This window comes from Desmodus rotundus, chromosome 8 (assembly GCF_022682495.2).
Source record: "Desmodus rotundus isolate HL8 chromosome 8, HLdesRot8A.1, whole genome shotgun sequence".
Classification (NCBI taxonomy): Eukaryota; Metazoa; Chordata; class Mammalia; order Chiroptera; family Phyllostomidae; genus Desmodus; species Desmodus rotundus.
Window position 1 is genome coordinate 1,345,366 of NC_071394.1, and position 15,758 is coordinate 1,361,123.

Sequence of the window (15,758 nt, forward strand, 5' to 3'; positions counted from 1 at the left end):
GAGACGGAGGTGCTGGTGGCCAAGGTCAGCAAGCACCACCGCCTGCTGTTCTGGTCGGGGCTGCTGAAGGCGGGGCCCACGCGCAGGCGCCGCATCCTGCAGGCTGTGAATGTGCTGGGCTACTGTTGCGGCAACAAGGTGGACCTCAAGCACGAGTGGCGGGACCTGCGTGCCGCTGTGTGGCGCAAACTGGGCGACCTGCGCAGGGTGGTCCCTGGCCTGGGCGCTGGCAGGCCCCTGGCCCTGACCCTCACACCCGTGGAGCAGGTGGTGGCCAGGACCTTCTGCCCGGCCTTGCCCTCGGGTCTTTGGCCCAGAACCGCCCAGAGGTGAGTCCTGCCCCACCCTCAGGTGGGCACAGCACCACCCCCTCCTCGCCCCCAAGCCATCTGCATTGCTCGTCAGTCTGTCCCTCCTGGCACCCAGCCTCTGCTTGGGGTCTGCCCCTCACCCCTTGCAGGCGGGACAAGCAGGCAGGCCGCAGCCTTCTCTGAGCCCCTCGTTCTGCCTTAGGACTGCAGCTACAGCTTAGAAAGGGTTTCTTTTGCTACCAGGGTGACATGCGGTTTTTGAAACGATGCTAGCCCTGTGTCACCCCCCCACCCCCGGCCCTGATGTCCCTCTGTCCCACCCCCTGCCCCCTGTCCTGTGCTGGCCTGCCTGCACCGTCCAGTGAGGCGCTCCTGCTGACACGCTGAACTGCTCTCCCGACCTGGGTCGGGCCTGCGGCTGGACTGCCCTGCCGTGGCTGGTGGGGTGCACGGTCCCAGCAGCAGTTGGGGCCGCAGCGACTGTGGCATTGGGGGAGGATGAGGGCCTCGTGGTCCCCATGCTGTGTCCCGATGCTCGGGCATCAGGTCTGTGTGTGTGGAAGCTGCCCACACAGCTCACATCACCTGGGACGGGCCGGGAGCCCGGGCCTGCAGCAGGTGGCGTCTGCTCCTTCAGGACATGGCCTGGATCTGCCCGTGCCCGGCCAGGGTGCGCGAGGACGGGGGAGTGTGGGCGCTGTAAAACCCACGGTGCCCGGGTGCGCAGCCCTGGCCACGTAGGCTGCCCTCACACAGGGCGGTGCATGGGGCCGGCCGTCTCCACTTCACTGTGTCTGCGGGACAGCCGCCCCCCTTGGCAGTAGGGGCGGGATGGGGAGGGCAGGGGACACGAGGGGTGTGCGCGCCGTTCTTCAGGCCTCCTTGGCCCCGGGTGTGTGCTGGACTTGGGTCTCGGGGGCCTTTCTAATTCCTCCCCTGGGCTTTGACCTTGAAACAGGGCCAGACTTTAAAACAAAGCGCAAGTAACATGTGTGTCTGGCCTGCGGCCAGCCCTGGCCTGTCCCCGTCTCTGATGCCAGCCTGCATGGGACATGCTGCCCTGGGCCGGGCAGTGAGCGGCTGCTGCTCCCCAGCCGCTCGAGTGCTCGAGTCAGATTGCCGGTCATGTGCTGAAACCCTTCCCGAGTGGCGATGCCTGGCGGCCCGGCCTGGCCACTGCCGCGTCCCTCCCAGCCACTGTCACGTGTAGGGGCCTGTGTCCCTCAGCCCTTGTGCGGGGCAGGGGGCAGCAGGGGCCCTGTCTGGAGTGGCCTGCCCACAGGGCCGACTGCATTGGCCCGGCCTGGGCTTCTGTCCGCACACGTCCTGACCTTGTGGCCTGTGCAGGCTGACCTGCGGGGGACTCAGGTGCCCCAGGTCCCCGAGCTTGGGGGAAGGCCTCAGCATGGCCCCACGTGGGCGCTGCGGGCTCTGCTGACCACAGAGTGCCCTGGGAGTGCCTGTCAGGCCCCCTCCTGCAGGTGGCCTGGCCGGTCGCTGCCACAGGGGACTTTGGGACCCGGCGAAGTGCAGGGTGGCACACAGCGCAGATGGCACGGAGCCCGTGACCTGGCACAGTTGCCTCCAGGGCTGGACGTCTCAATTCCAGTCTCTGCGGTGGGCAGATAAGGCGGTGGCCGTGGTGCCATGTGGGGGCTGTGCTGCCGGCCGGTGGGCAGAGTGGAGGCTGCTTCTTCTCTTCAGTCCTGTTAGAAAAAGCCCCATTATTTCTGTGCACAACGGATGTGCAGGGGGCGGGGGTGGGGGGTGGGGGGAACGGGGCCTGAGAAAAGCTGTGATAAGCTCTGCTGACTTCTGTTGTATTTTACCGAGCACAGGTGGAGTCCGTCAGGGGAGAAGGCGAATCTCCGAAATGGATTTCCCTCTTTCCTTTTCAGGGCGTGTTGGGGGGTCTGGGGAACGGGGGCTCCTCTCTCTGCCCTCCTTCTGGAGGTGCTGCTCTATCAAGAGACTGAGGGAGGGGTGCCTAACCACAGTGCCCCCCACTGAGTCGAGTGAAGAGCACCGGGCCTCGGCTCACTCCCCACACCCTCCTGGCACTCGAGTCCTCCCGGCTCAGCCCAACTGCTCGTTAGCTTCTGGCGGCCACTGGGTTGGTGTCCCTTGTGGAGGGTCCTGGACAGAGAGGCCGGGGCCTCTCTTCCGGCTCCGACGCGTCCGCAGCCCATGGTCGAGGGTGGCTGCGTCTGTTGTGTGGGTCAGTAGTTCGTCTTCCACCACTCAGGAGGGGACGTCCACAGCCTCGTCCTGTCCACCCTGCCATGTCCTCTGTGGAAGGTTTCTGTGTGGACAGACGTCCCTTTTGTGGGGGGGCGTTGACGAGTGCTCGAGTCAAATTGCCGGTCATGTGCTGAAACCCTTCCCGAGTGGCGGTGCCTGGTGGCCCGGCCAGGCCCCGCCCCCCCCCCCCCCCCCCCCCGCGTGCTCCGTAGGCCCCGCCCCTACCTGCGCTCCTGGGGGGCTGTCCGTGGAGCCTGCGGTGGCCACCCTGCCGCCCCGCCCAGTTCTGGGTGTGGGAGCGCCTTCTCCGAGGAGCTGTGTTGTCAGCTGCCTCTCCGGGGCTCCGCCTGTCTCCCTTTGCTTAGCTGTGTCTCTGGAAGGTCAGAGTAGTACGTTGTGATGCCATTGTTTCCTCTGGCGGATTTGATTCTGCAGTGTTCAGAGTGTTGCAGTTGTAGCTTTTAGGTTTCAGTCTGTGATCCATCGGCGTGGAGTTAATTTTGAGCTGGGGTAATTCTGGGTTGCGGTTCGGGGGCACCCAGTTGCTCCACTGCAGGTTGGGGACTATCCTATCCTCTTGAATTATCTTGCGCTTCTGTCTGCAGCTGGGCTGCGGCGTCCTGGGCCTCCGGGTCCCGAGGGACTGTGGGCCCTGTGGGTGCCCTTCTGCCCTTCGGCGTTCGGCCGAGTTACCCCGCTGCTCTCAGAGCCTGGCATTTCCACCGTGGGGAGATTTCGCACCAGTCCCGTGAAGGCTGTGTGGCTCCCCCGTGTCTGTGCCTCTCCTAGGTGGCCGTGGTCCTTCGCGTGTCTCGGGGAGCTTCCCCATTTCCTCGAAGCTGCTCACAGCATTCACGTCGCGTCCTCCGCGTGCCTGCCGGCTGGGGGGTGGAAGCTCCTCTCGTTCCCGAGATGGCTGATTTGTGTCTTTGCTGTTCTGTTCTTGATCAGCCTGCCTGTAAGTCTATCAATTTTATCGATTGTGTCAAAAAACCAGCTTTGATTTCATTACTTTCGTCCTTATCTAATGTCGATGTGATTGATTTCTGCTCATCTGATATTTACTCCCCCTGCCTCCCTCGGGGTTCATCTGCCCTTGTTAGATCGTTGGCTGCAGGCCTTTCCCTCGGACGTGTTCATCGCTCCAAACCTTCCTCCGCGGCGGCTTGGCTTCCGCAGATCCGCACGCGTTGCGTTTTCACCCAGTTAGAACCGCTTCCAGCTTTGCCATTTCTTCTTTTGTTTACAGTTATTTAGAAGTATGTTGTTTAATTTGCAAATAACTGTATTTCCAGACAGCTTCCTGTTCCTGATTTCCAGGTTGAGTCTGTCGTGGTCGGAAAGCGTCTGTGTGTCTTTAGCTGTTGCACAGATAGGGGGATGGGCTTTATGTCTGCGCTCCCTGGTGGCCCCGGGTGCGGTCCCGTGGCCGCCGCTTGGTGAGCTGACGGGAGCTGCTGTGGCTGCCGTGGGGGCCCACGCACCTTCTCAGATGGCCGACCTGTTCCACCAACCCCTGTGAGACGACAGCTCTGGGGGGCTGTGGGTTTGTCCGTTTCTCCTCTCGGCTCTGTCCTGCTTCGTAGTTTTTCAAGCTGAGGTCTGAGGGGCACGTTTAGGGGTGTTTCGTTGTCCTGACCCGTTGTAACTGCATCCTTCTGTCCCCCGTCACGGGTGTGGCCCGAGCTCTTGCTCTGACGTGGGCGAGGCCACCCCGCTGTCCCGCGTCTCTGTTCCATGATGCCTTTCTGGGTCCCTCTCTGATCCCATACGTGTGGCGCGCTCCCCGTGCTCACTGTGTGGTGGCATCTGCTTCTGATCACATCTGACCTCTGCTTTGGGTCTGCAAGGTTACAGCTGTCCACCTGCCAGGACTCGGGTGACGTCCTGGGCCCACTGGGAAGGGGGCGACTGTGGCCTCCCAGCTCCAGAACCGCCCCACGGACACACGGCAACTGTGGCCTCCCCTCCCTGTCTCCCTGCAGCCACCCAGGTGGATCCAAGGGACCTGCAGGAGCTATTCCAGGAGACGTCAGCTAACATCTTCCACATCAACTCCAGTGGTGAGTCTGAGCCCTACCCTGATGTGGCTGCCCGGGGCCATAGAGCGTGCCGGTCGGGGTGGATTTGACATGGGTGCTGGCGGTGCCCGTGGCCTTCCCCCCACCCTGGCCAGACTGCCCTGTGGCCCAGGCTCAGGTGTCTCAGGACAGGAGGGTCGGCAGGTCAGAGTGTCCCTGGCTGCCCCACCGCAGTGCAGCTCCTGCTGCTCCTGCTGCTCCTGCTGCAGGGATTTCCTTTGGCTCCACCCCCTCGGCTCCGCCCCTCTGGGGAAGGAGCAGGTCAGGGCCTTTCTCAGGCTGGCAGGGCTGGTGGCTCCCTGGTCACTGAGCCTGGGGCCCGGGGAGAGCGTCGCAGTCCACCAGGCCAGCTCCTGGAGACCTGGGATGTGTGGGCGAGGGGCGTCTACCGGGCCTCGTGGGTGAGGGTGGGTGTCTGCCCCAGAGCCTTGAGGTTGGTTGGGGCAGTGAGAATGCTGACCAGGAGCTGGGGAGACACTGGGAGAGGAGCAAAGGCCCCCCAAGGTGGGGGGCAAGGCCTGCGGGGCCTCTACCCAGGAGCCCTTGGGCCCCGTGTGACTGACTGAGTGTGGGGCCATGCTGTGCCACCCCTGGGGTCCTGGCAGGGGCACAACCACGCAGATGGGCCCCCGGCCCGCCCCTGCTGTGTGCCAGCACGCACCCTGAGTCTGGGCACTGCTGGGTGGAGGGGCTGCTGCTCCTGACACCGTCCCCTTCTCTCTGCAGTGACCTCCTTGGAGCAGGGCCTCCGGTCCCTGGGGACATTGAGTGACACTCAGGAGCTGCGGGACAGCCTGTGAGTGTGCGCCTGCATGCTGTGCTCGTGGTGGTGTGCATGGCTGTGCCCTCTGCACACCTGCGTGCCACCTGTCCTCACCCCGCCTGGCAGCCACCTCGACTGCACGCACGCCCCACCAGCCTGAGGGCCCGCCGGCGGCCGTCTTGAGCCTGAGGCTGGGCGCGTGTGGGCCCACAGGCGCAGCCCCCAACACGTAGACGCCCCGCACGCAGGCGTGCGCTCATGTGGCCAGCCTCGTGTTTGCACGCACACTCTTTCCCCACCAACTGGCCCCCGGAACCGTCCCAACATGTGCGCCCCACACCAGCACTCCCTGGTGGGGTCTGCACCCTCTCGAGCACACCTGGGGACGCGGGGCGGGAGCCAGGTGTCCCCTTTGCTCAGCAGGTCACAGGGTGTGGATGCGGAGAGGCCGGGTAGAGCGGGGCTTTGGGGCTGACTCTGCCTCTCCCTGGGGCATCCCCCTGGGCATTCCCTTCCAGGTCCCCAGAGGCCGCCCTGGGTCAGGCCAGGGAGGCTGCTGGTCAGAGGGTTGGTGGCTGACAGAAAGACTCCTCAGGTCCCTGGGCGGGGTAAGAGGACCTCTGCAGGAAGCCAGCCTCCCCGGCTGGCATGGAGCAGGGGCAGCTCCGTGTTCAGGCTGCCTTGGACCTGAGACAGGGCCTGAGGCTGCTTCTAGGCCCAGTCCCCTTGGCCATTTCCTCGCTAGGGGGCCCTGACTGCCCACACTGCTTCTTGGAGCCGGGGTGGGAGGTCGGGGTGGGGGGACCAGACACATTCTGAAGAGACCCGTGTGTGTCTTCCTGGTGCCGATGTCCGTCGGGCAGGTCTGGCCCCTCTCCCAGGCAGCCCCCGTCCTAAGCCTGACCAGCCTGCAGGAGGCTCTAGCACCACTGGGTTCTGGGCAGGCCTGGGGAGCTCGGGCCGAGCTGGGCCTGGCGCGTGATTGAGCACGATGCCTGGACCCGAGAACCTTCCCTGTCTCCTCCACTGTCGCCCAGCTTTGCCTCCCCCACCCTCTCTGGGGGCCCACAGGTGTCCCTGGTGGGAAGAGACCCTGCAACCCTGCCCCGACCATTGCTGTGGGAAACGGAGCCGTTGGTGGCCCACGGCCACCCTGTGGGTGACAAGCATCCGAGGGGCCATCCATGGGCAGGAGCCCCCAGGGGACCTGTGCTTGCCAGTGCAGGCCTGCGCCCGCCCCTTTCTCGTCAGGTCTCAGAAGGCGCCTGACTGGCGCGGCCCCTGACTGGCCCTGTGTCCATGCAGGCCCCGGGCTGGACCCCCAGCAGGAGCCTTGTGGTCTGGGAAGTGCCGGGTGCCCTGCTGCACTGAGGTCTGGGCCAGTCGTTCCTGGGCCTGTCTCTCCTTCGATGATCCCTCGTGCTCTGGAAGTTGTGGATCTGGCAGTGTGTGTCCACAGCCTCCTTGTTGGGGCTCAGCCCCGCCCTCAGCCCCTCGCATCCTGCCAGGGACCTGGAGGAGGGCAGGTAGTGTTATTCCCATTTTCAAGATGAAGATGCTGAGGCTCCAAGAGTAGTTGGATGTGTGGCTAAGGCTACAGCTCTCTGAATGGACGGGCCAGACCCACCCACCCACCCATCCACCCACCCACTACCCTCCCTCCACCCCCCTAGGCTGGCTGGGACCAGCACTGCCAAGTCTGGGGGTCCAGAGCTTGGGGCCGCAGAGGGCCTTTTGCAGGTTTCATGTGTAATTCTGTTTTTTATTTTTGCTTCCTTTTCTCGAGGCACTCGCTGTTTTCTGATTATGAAAGCGTGCTCGTTATGGTGCTGGGACGCACAGGGGTCCCAGGTGTTCCCAGCAGCCCCTTCTCAACCCCCCATGCGCTTTGCAGACTTTGTCTTATGTGGGTAACACGCCAGCCCCTCAGCACTTGCTGGAGTCGTGGCTCGGGAGGTGGGGGATGCGGGTGAGACTGCCTGACCCTGCGCTGAGGTCGGGCTCTCCGTGCCCAGTGCTGAGAGCAGAGCTCCCCGGATCGCTGCCGTCAGCCAGTGTCTGGGCGAGGGCCTGGAGAGCTGTGTCCCGTGGGTCAAGCAGGCGACATTGTCAGACCCTGGCCCTCTTGGGTCTCCTGGGCCGCCTTGTCTGGCTGGCGGACGTTGCCGACTCGGGTCTGGAGAGGAGACCTGGCTCCTGGGTCTTCCCTGACATGGGCCTCAGCCTGCAGGGACCGAGCATCCCCAAGGCACCACCCCCTCCCCAGGTCCACTCCCATCTACCTCAGCCTGCAGGTCCAGAAACTCCAACTTTAGTGCCTTCCTGCCCCCATCTGCCCCCCACCCCCAGTGTGCCTTGGCTTCCAGAGCTATTGTGACCCCGTTCTGTGGTGGCGGGGGTGCGCATCCTGGACTGTGAGCGTTTTTTGAATGACTCGAGATGAAAGTTCGGTTGCTTGCCAGCTCTTTTCCTCCACACTGATGGTTGCTGGCTTTTTCATTCTGCCAGCGAGGGCGTGGAAACAGCACGCCATTCTTCGCTGTGCCGCCACTTCCTCAGAGCCAGGCTGGCCAGGCTGGCAAAGGGGTGGCTCGAGCCCCAAGCAAGGCCAGCCCTTCCTGTAGTCACAGTCGCAGGGCCTCCTCGTGCAGCAGCTGTGGGCTTGGTCAGCCCCATCGTTGCTGCGTGGGGACCTGCCTGGCCCCCTGCACAGGTGCCCAAACTGGCCCAGGTTGCTGGGTTGGCAGTCTCTCCCCAGTCGGCCACGTAGCACCTGCTGGACTGCGTGTCTGGCTCCTGGGGGCTCTGGCCATGTGCTGCCTGCGGTCAGAAGCCGAGGAACCCCAGTGGGCAGTCGCCTGTGGGCAGGGCCCCGTGTCCTCAGTGCTATGATGGTGTTGCCGGCAGCCCTTCTCCAAGGTCCGAGGGGTCCCCCCCTGGGCGCTGCAGTGATACTGGGTCCCGGTCGTGGCTGGGCCGTGGGCTGTCCTCAGCCTGCCTTGGTGGCAGGCGGGGCTGACAGAGAAGGTGCCCCTGTGCTGGCCCGCGGGTGCCCAGCCCCGGTGCCCTGGGTGGCCCCAGCCCTTCCAGCAGGTGTTCTGGGTCTTGCTGTGCCCCTCAGCATCTGGGAGCCCCCAGGACAGTCAGACCCCCGTGGCAACCAGAGCATGGCTGAGCGTGGAGGGGCTGGCGGGGAACCTGGCTGCAGCGTCCATCCAGGCCAAGGTCTGTGCCAGCCCCGCCCCCATGGACCCCGCTCCCTGCACATTCCTGCACCGGCGGAGACCACGCCTGCCTCCACTGCTGGTGGGGACCTTTGTTGCCATGGAAGTAGCATCAGAGCTGAGAGTGGTACTTCCCAGTACCCCAAAGGGCAGATATCCCAGCAGGGGTGGGCTCACCGCACCTCCCAGCCCTACACCCTCTCACGGTGTGCCCTCTGCTTGGGCTTTGCCCCACCCCACCCCCTGCCTTCTCTTCCCTCACCTTTGCCTTCCCCTGTCTCGCTCTGTCCCACCTGTGCTGCCCACCACGTGGGAGTTGCCTCAGGTCCTGTTGGCTGTGCTGCCCCAAGGGCTCCCAGGAGCCTGTGTGGCTGATGGGTGGCCCATGGAGGTGAAGCACTGGCGGGTCTGGTCTCGCCTGCCTCCGTCTCAGGCCAGCTCGTGCCCCCTTCCATCCTGCCTGTGTCTCCCCGTGGCGAGCACCCCCGTGTGCTCTGCTCCCGTGCTCGGACTTGGGTGTTGGGGCCCTGAGGGGTGCCCACCTCGCCAGCTGTGTGCTCTGTGTGGGGGGTGCAAAGTGGGGTGCTGGCCCGTAGCCGGTGGGGTCAGGAGGACTCTCTGGTGTCTGCCGGGGCCAAAGCGAGGCTGGGTCCCTTCCTTTGCTCCGGGCTCCCGCAGGGGGCCCAAGGGCAGGGTTGGCCCCTGGCAGGGCTCCGTCTAAGGGGTTGTGGTCAGCTGCAAGCAGGTGAGGGGCTGGTCTCCCCACATCCTTCCGGGTCACACAGAATTCTGAAACTGTGTATCTGGGATGGGGGGCCCTGCCTCACCTGCCCCTCTGCTCGCCTCAGGCACACGGCGCAGCAAGAGACCAACCGCACTGTGGCCGCCAGCGCCAGCGCTGTGAAGCAGGTGTCGGAGCTGCTGCGGGGCTGCTCCAGGGTACGTCTCGCAGGGCTGCTCCCGGGTATGTCCCCCGGAGCTGTGGAGTGGTGGGGGGCGCAGCCGGCAGGGGGTGGAGGGGGCTGATCCACATGAGCGTGGTGCTCAGACGGGCCTGGGGTGCACATGGTGCCAAGGATGAGGGTCTCGCCTGGACTCTGAGCCAACCACCCACTCACAGAGCTGCAGCCACAGCGGGCTCCACCCAGTGCCTCGGAAAGGCCCCATTGGGCAGCCGGTCTCACTGGCTTGTGTAGTGGTCGGTGTGTGGCAGTGAGGGACCAAGTGCAGGTGGGAGCTGCACGGAAGCCCCCGGCGGGGGTGGGCTTGTCTGTGACTCAAGACACGCGGTCAGGGGAGTGGCCAGACCCTCTGGGGAGATGGTGGGAGGTGCCAGGCAGGAGGGGGCCAGGAGTTCCTGTGGTCATCTTTGTTCCAGGGCCCTGAGGCCAGCGTGGTTTCCTCTGTGCTGCTTTGTGGTGGAGGGTTGGGCTCCGGTGGCCTGGGGGTGCCCCTAGCCCAGTAGAGTGGGTGCTGCTAGGCTCCAGGGCTGGCTTGTCCACTCCTGCGTGTGGCAGTATGGTGGGAGGGCAGAGGCCGCGTGTCAGGGCTGGGGGTAGCAGGCAGCGCGGTTTCATGGCTGCTGGGGGGGCCGGGGGGGGTGGCCCGAGGCCCTGGAGGCGGGGTGCAGCGCAGGCTCTGGCCCTCTCTGCCACTCTCTGCAGCAGGAGTGTCTTCAGCTGGACCGCCTGAAAACTCAGCTCTCAGAGGCCATTCAGCGCTATGGAGCGGTGCAGAAGGTGAGTGCTGGCGGGCGGGCGGGCCTGGCTCCCTTGGACACCCACTGTGGTGTCTCATCCCTGGGTCGGGCTGGCATAGCCCTGTCCCCCACAGCTGAGGGAGGACCAGCCTTGTGGGTATTGGACAGCGCTGCGGCTGGTGTGACTGCAGGGACTCTGTAGGGAAGGATAGTGGCCTCTGGTGCCGCCCAAAAGATGTTTGCATGGCCGTCCCCCAGGAGGCGGGAAGCCAGGGGTCACACCCTCTGATGGGCAAGGAAATGGACCCAGGGACTTTGGTGCCGGGACGTGGATGTCCCACAGGGCATTGGCAGGGCCCAGCCAGGTGCCCGGTTTTCCCAACACCCTGGGGTGCTGTGTTCCCCGGGGGCAAGGGTGTGTGCTGCTTCCCGTCTGTCTGATCCTCTCTCTTCTGCTTCCTGCCTCTCCTGTGCTGGTGCCGACAGAAAATTGCTGAAAGGTCCAGAGCCCTGCCTCCCATGGCGCAGCGGGGTAGCAGACAGCAGGTGGGTGTGGGGGCATGAGGGGCAGCACAGAGTTCCCCTGGTGCCCCAGGGATGGGCAGGGGAGGCTGCAGGCAGGGCCTTGGGGGAGGGCATCTGGTTAGACAGAGGACCTTTCGGAGAGTGGGCACTTGACCTTGGGCCTCTGGGCTGGGTGCCATGCCGGGGGACTGCTGAGCATGACAGCACACCAGACTGGCCCCCCTATAAGCACAGCCCCCTGTGAGCGGAGGTGGGTGGGCCGCCCAGAGAAGAGTCTGGTTAGAGCCCTGGGGAGAATGGGGGGGTTGGCCGGAAAGCACTGGAGGAGGCAGTGGCTGAGAGTTACCCAACCCTGGCCACGCGCTTCAAGTCACATGGGAAGGACCTTTATGGCAAGTAGGATAGATTCATCCTGTTTCTTAAAAACCACCTTTACTCACATCAATCAGCATAACGTTTTGGGTAAGAAAGGTAAAAATAAAATCTTCAAAGCTGATTAAAGCTTGAGAAAAATGTCGCGTGATTTCAGAAGGAGCAGTTAGATGTAGTCTGACTTCCTCAGAGAACCGAGGGCAGCCGGCGGGCAGTGGGAAGGCACCCTTAACGCCGCAGAGAAGGCGGCTGCCACACGTGTGCAGCGAGCCAGCGCGTCCGACCCAGGTGGTCAAGAACATCGCAGGCGCAGAGCAGGGCTGGCGAGCCGGCTCTGCTCCAGTTGGCCTGCCCCGCAGGCGGTGGAGCGGCCCGTGGCGTATCGAGGGTATTTGCGCAGCAGGTGCCCCGGAAGGACTCACAGCCCTCGTGTGTGGGCATCTCTTACAAACCAGGAAAAAAAGGCAGCCGGCTTAACTCAAAGACCTCAAAGGGCAAAGGCCGGGGACGCAGGAGGGGCCTCCCTGCAGCTAGCAGGCACGTGGGCACACCCTCCGCTCCTGCCATAGGGAGAGGGTGAGGTGGGCCCTGCACATCTCCTCACAGTCCCCTGAGGCACAGAGCGTGGGAAAGCCCTGTGTGGACTCGTCAGGGGCACCCGGCAGCCTCGCGCTGCGGATGGGAGCTGGAGTGCCCACCACCCGGCACTGTAGGGACGTCCGCTAACCTGGCACTGGGTCTGCCCTGTGGCCTGCAGTCCTGCCTGAGTGCACCCCAGTGGGGAGGCCCTCAGTTCTTCACAGCAGCCCCCAGAAGCGCATGTCAGCATGGCTCCCCTGGACAGCGGGGGTTCTGTTTCCGGAGTTCTTTAAAGAAGAGAACAGTCAGCAGTACTTGGGAGAAGTTACCAAAGATCGGATGATTGTAAAGAACCACGGAGGCTGTAAACAACCATGGGACTACTGTCCTGTTCCAAGCAGGGGCCGTGGCTTCCCTGAGACTCCACCCTGGGCCCGCTGTCTGCAGAGTGGGGGTCCTGGCAGGAGCCGGGGTGCCTGCCGCCTGTCTGTCCTCTGAGCCTGTGCCGAGTGGCTGGGAGCCGCCCCCCCTGTCTGGAGTGGGCCATCTTGGCCGTGGCGGGCTGCGGCCCCAGCTGGGTCCCGGTGTGCCTGGGCCAGCACCTGCACTGTGCTCGTGTGCAGCAGTGAAGGGGCACCTCACCCCCTGGGCAGCTGGAAGTTTCCTGCCTGGCTGCACCTCCCCTCCCACCCCCGGCCCCAACCCAGGAGGAGAGCTGGCCCTCGCTCCTGGGCCCAGCTCCTTCCATACGGGGGCTGGGGCATGGCCACGGCCATGACAGTTCTGACCGTGAAACTTCCTTCAGACAGCAGGCGGAGTCATGGCTACTCGGAGAAACTGGTGACCAGCCTTGGCTACTGAACAGAGGCTGTTTCTCCAGTGTGCGACTGGCTGGCACCCTGAGCCCTGCTCTCCGCCCTGGGGTCATGGATGCTCCTCTGCGGAGCCTGGGGTCAGAGCCCTGGAGGAGGCGGCCTGCTTCCTGGAGCCCCCTGCTCCTCCCCAGCCTGGGGTGGGGGTGTCATCCTGGTCTCCAGGAGCGAACCACAGGGCTTCGTCTTTCTCACGGGAAAGCGCTCACTGCCCAGCCCCCTGCCGCAGTCACACTGGGCTGCGGGTCTCTTCCTTGCGTGTCAGAACAGGCCACGAGCCCCTGGCCCTGGAGGGAGGAGAAAGCCGCCTTTGTGGACGCCTCTGAGCTGGAAAAGCATCACAGGGCGGCCTCTCCGCCGGCCCAGCGCAGTGCCAGCAACCCCCTGGTTGTAGACCCAAACTGGGCCTTTGTGCGGAGGATAAAGGGGCGCTTTCTGGTCCCTTCAGAAGGGAAGGGATGTGGTGGGGTCGGGCGGCTCAGCCACCTCGTCCTGCCATCTCTTGTCACAAGTGGCTGGGGAGGGCAGCCTGGCGGTACCTGTGCAAGGCAGGTGCCCAGGGCCCCAGTCATCCCGTGTCTGCATGGTAGCTGGCAGCCTTGGCCTTGGGGTGAAGGTCATGGATCCCAGCCTACAGGTGAGGATGCCAAGGCCTGGAGGCTCTGCAGGAGCTCCTGGAGGCTGCACCTGGAGCTGCCGGTGGGGCCGGGCTGCAGCTTTGGAAGGGGTTGGGAGCTGCTGCGCCTCCAGCTCCCACCCGCACACCAGGGCCGCTCAGCGCACTTCCGCCCGCCCACACCCGGAGGGGGTGTTAATTGCCACCCTGGCCGAGGAGTGCTTGTCAGTGGGTTTCTCAGATCTCTAGTTTTACGTGCATCTATTTACGATTGTGTTCTTTAAAGGCCTCTGCTGACTCTGGGGGAGGAGGTTCCTCCCACGGGGTCATGTGTGCAGGGGAGGGGTAAAGGCTAGTGTGGCTTCGCTGGCCCCCACCCAACCCAGGCCCCATCAGCCATCCTGTCGCTGACCGTAGGCGGTGTGACCACCTGTGGAGCTGTGGGCATGGTCACAGAAGACTCTGCTGGCGTCACGCCTCGTCCCTGCACTGGCCTCAGTGCTGGGCTGCTGTTGCTGTTGGGGCGTCCTGCAGGGGCTGCTGGGATGTGCCAGTGTTTTCCAGAGGGTCCCCAAGTACCCCTCTGCGGGTTCCTTGGCTCTGTGCCCAGCTCAGTGAGTCCACTGCCCTTTCCCGGTGCCTGGCACGGGGCAGGCTATTGTGGTCCCCACACATGTGCTGGGGAGGACTCGAGCCTTTAAATTGTTTCTCCTGGGGACCTGTGGCCATGGCCGTGGCCAGAGTGCAGGTGTGGCCCTGGAACTGCCACTCATGAGACAGGTGCTCAAGGCTCTGTGGGGCCCTGGAGTCCCCCGGAGTCCCCGCTCTAGAGGGCCAGGGACATGGAGCCTGCTCTGTGGGGTCTCCCATGTGGCCCTGGCTGTGGCTGGGCTATGGATCCAGCTGTGCCCCCTGCAGCTGGGCCTGGGGCGGCCCCTGTGTCCTCCTGTCCCGATTTCTGCCCACCATCTACAGCAGCCCAGTGCCTGTGGCCCAGCGGGGATGTCCCCAGAGCAACAGGCCCGCCACCCCACATGGCTGCAGAGCCCAGGCTGTGCCTGCTCTCCCCTGGCCAGGAAGCTGATGGGGTGAAGGAGGGGAGTGCATAGACTTGGGAGGCTCCTGGTGCTGTGAGCTGACACTGGCCTTGAGGTGGGGCTGCAGGCCACTAGCCTGGGTGGGAGACATGACCAGGCCTGGAGGCCATGAGGTGCAGTGGGACAGCCGGCCTGTCTGTCGTCAGCAGAGCCCCGGGGCCCCATTCGCTGAGCTGGCCGACGAGGAGAAGCTCCTTCATGGGGACGACGGTCTGTGGCAGGGCCAGGAGCAGGCATCGCGCCTCGAGGTCACCGAGGAGGACAGGGAGGCTGCGCGGCTGCAGGAGGAGGCCATCCTGCAGATAGAGGTGAGGGCCCCGTGGTGCACGTGTGTGCACATGCGCGTGTGTGCGCGCACGCATGTGTACTCCCAGACACCTCTTCCCCCCACCGTGGTGACCCAGCTCTCCAGGGCCAGCTGGGCCAGTGCTGCTGTGGGGACACCTGCCCTGAGGTCAGCGGACGAGGCTGCCTCCCGCTGAGCTTCGAGGGTGCTGACAGCCCATGCAGGCCCCCTGGGTTGCATGGGGGAGGTCGGAGTCCTGGAAGCCCTGCGGCACTCGCCCTGTGTCTCCCTGGGTTTTCCCAGAAGGGCACAGCCCTCTGGCTGGGGCCCCGGCCCTTCCTGGGGAGCTGCATCCCAGTCCGTGTGGCCCTTCCCTTCAGCCCTTGCCCTCGCTGCACACCTGCTTCACTCGGATGAGGGGGTTCCCTGGCTGGATCTCCTGAATAAACTGCCCTAGAGCTGTACCTGCAATTTGGGGATGCTGCCAGCAGGTGGTGGTGTGAGCCCTGGGGGCAGACCTTTGTCTCCAACAGCTCACCCCTGTGGTGTGGTGTGCTCAAGTGCTTGTAGCCACAGATAACCTGTGACCCCTGCCCAGGGCCTGGGGGGCCTGATGCGCATGCAGCAGGGCCCTGTCCCGATGCTGGAAGTGCATGTGGAGTGCAGCTCTCAGGTGGCTCTGTGTGTGGGGCCGGCCTGGGCGCGGCCCTCCACTCTGCGCCTCAGCCTCCTTCTCTGCTGCGGGAGGGGCCTGCCTGCCCTGAAGCTCCCTGGCAAACACCCCACTCAGTACCTGGTGCCATGTCTGCCAGGAACAGGGCTTACCCTCGGGGACGGGGTTTGGCCTGGTGCCGCACCCCCTTGGGCCTCGCCCCTTGAGCCCTGCCCCTTGAGCCCCGCCCCTTGAACCCCGCCCTCACAGCCCATCCAGCCCCTGTGGGAGACAAGCTGTCCCCTCCTGCTGCTCGGATTATAGGCTGGGAGTGGGTGGAGGACACAGGGGACGGATGGGGCACGAGGAAGTGTCAGGTCCCCTGAATAAGTCATGTACAGGGGCTGCTTACACTTCCCACCACGGGCCAGTGGGTGACC

The 15,758-nt window shown here is 64.6% G+C and overlaps 1 protein-coding gene across 1 annotated transcript in view; it reads left to right on the forward strand.

The window, feature by feature from the left end:
* The first annotated feature begins 34 nt into the window (after positions 1-34).
* The window catches only part of TSNARE1 (t-SNARE domain containing 1), a 48,579-nt gene continuing 32,855 nt past the window's right edge, over positions 35-15,758 (forward strand). Inside the window, exons 1-8 of the mRNA XM_071222202.1 lie at positions 35-329; positions 3,342-3,510; positions 4,538-4,615; positions 5,360-5,429; positions 9,469-9,559; positions 10,285-10,359; positions 10,806-10,865; positions 14,527-14,688. Coding sequence (XP_071078303.1) covers positions 3,465-3,510; positions 4,538-4,615; positions 5,360-5,429; positions 9,469-9,559; positions 10,285-10,359; positions 10,806-10,865; positions 14,527-14,688 — 582 coding nt within the window. The 5' untranslated portion in view covers positions 35-329; positions 3,342-3,464. The remainder of the gene's footprint in view (positions 330-3,341; positions 3,511-4,537; positions 4,616-5,359; positions 5,430-9,468; positions 9,560-10,284; positions 10,360-10,805; positions 10,866-14,526; positions 14,689-15,758) is intronic.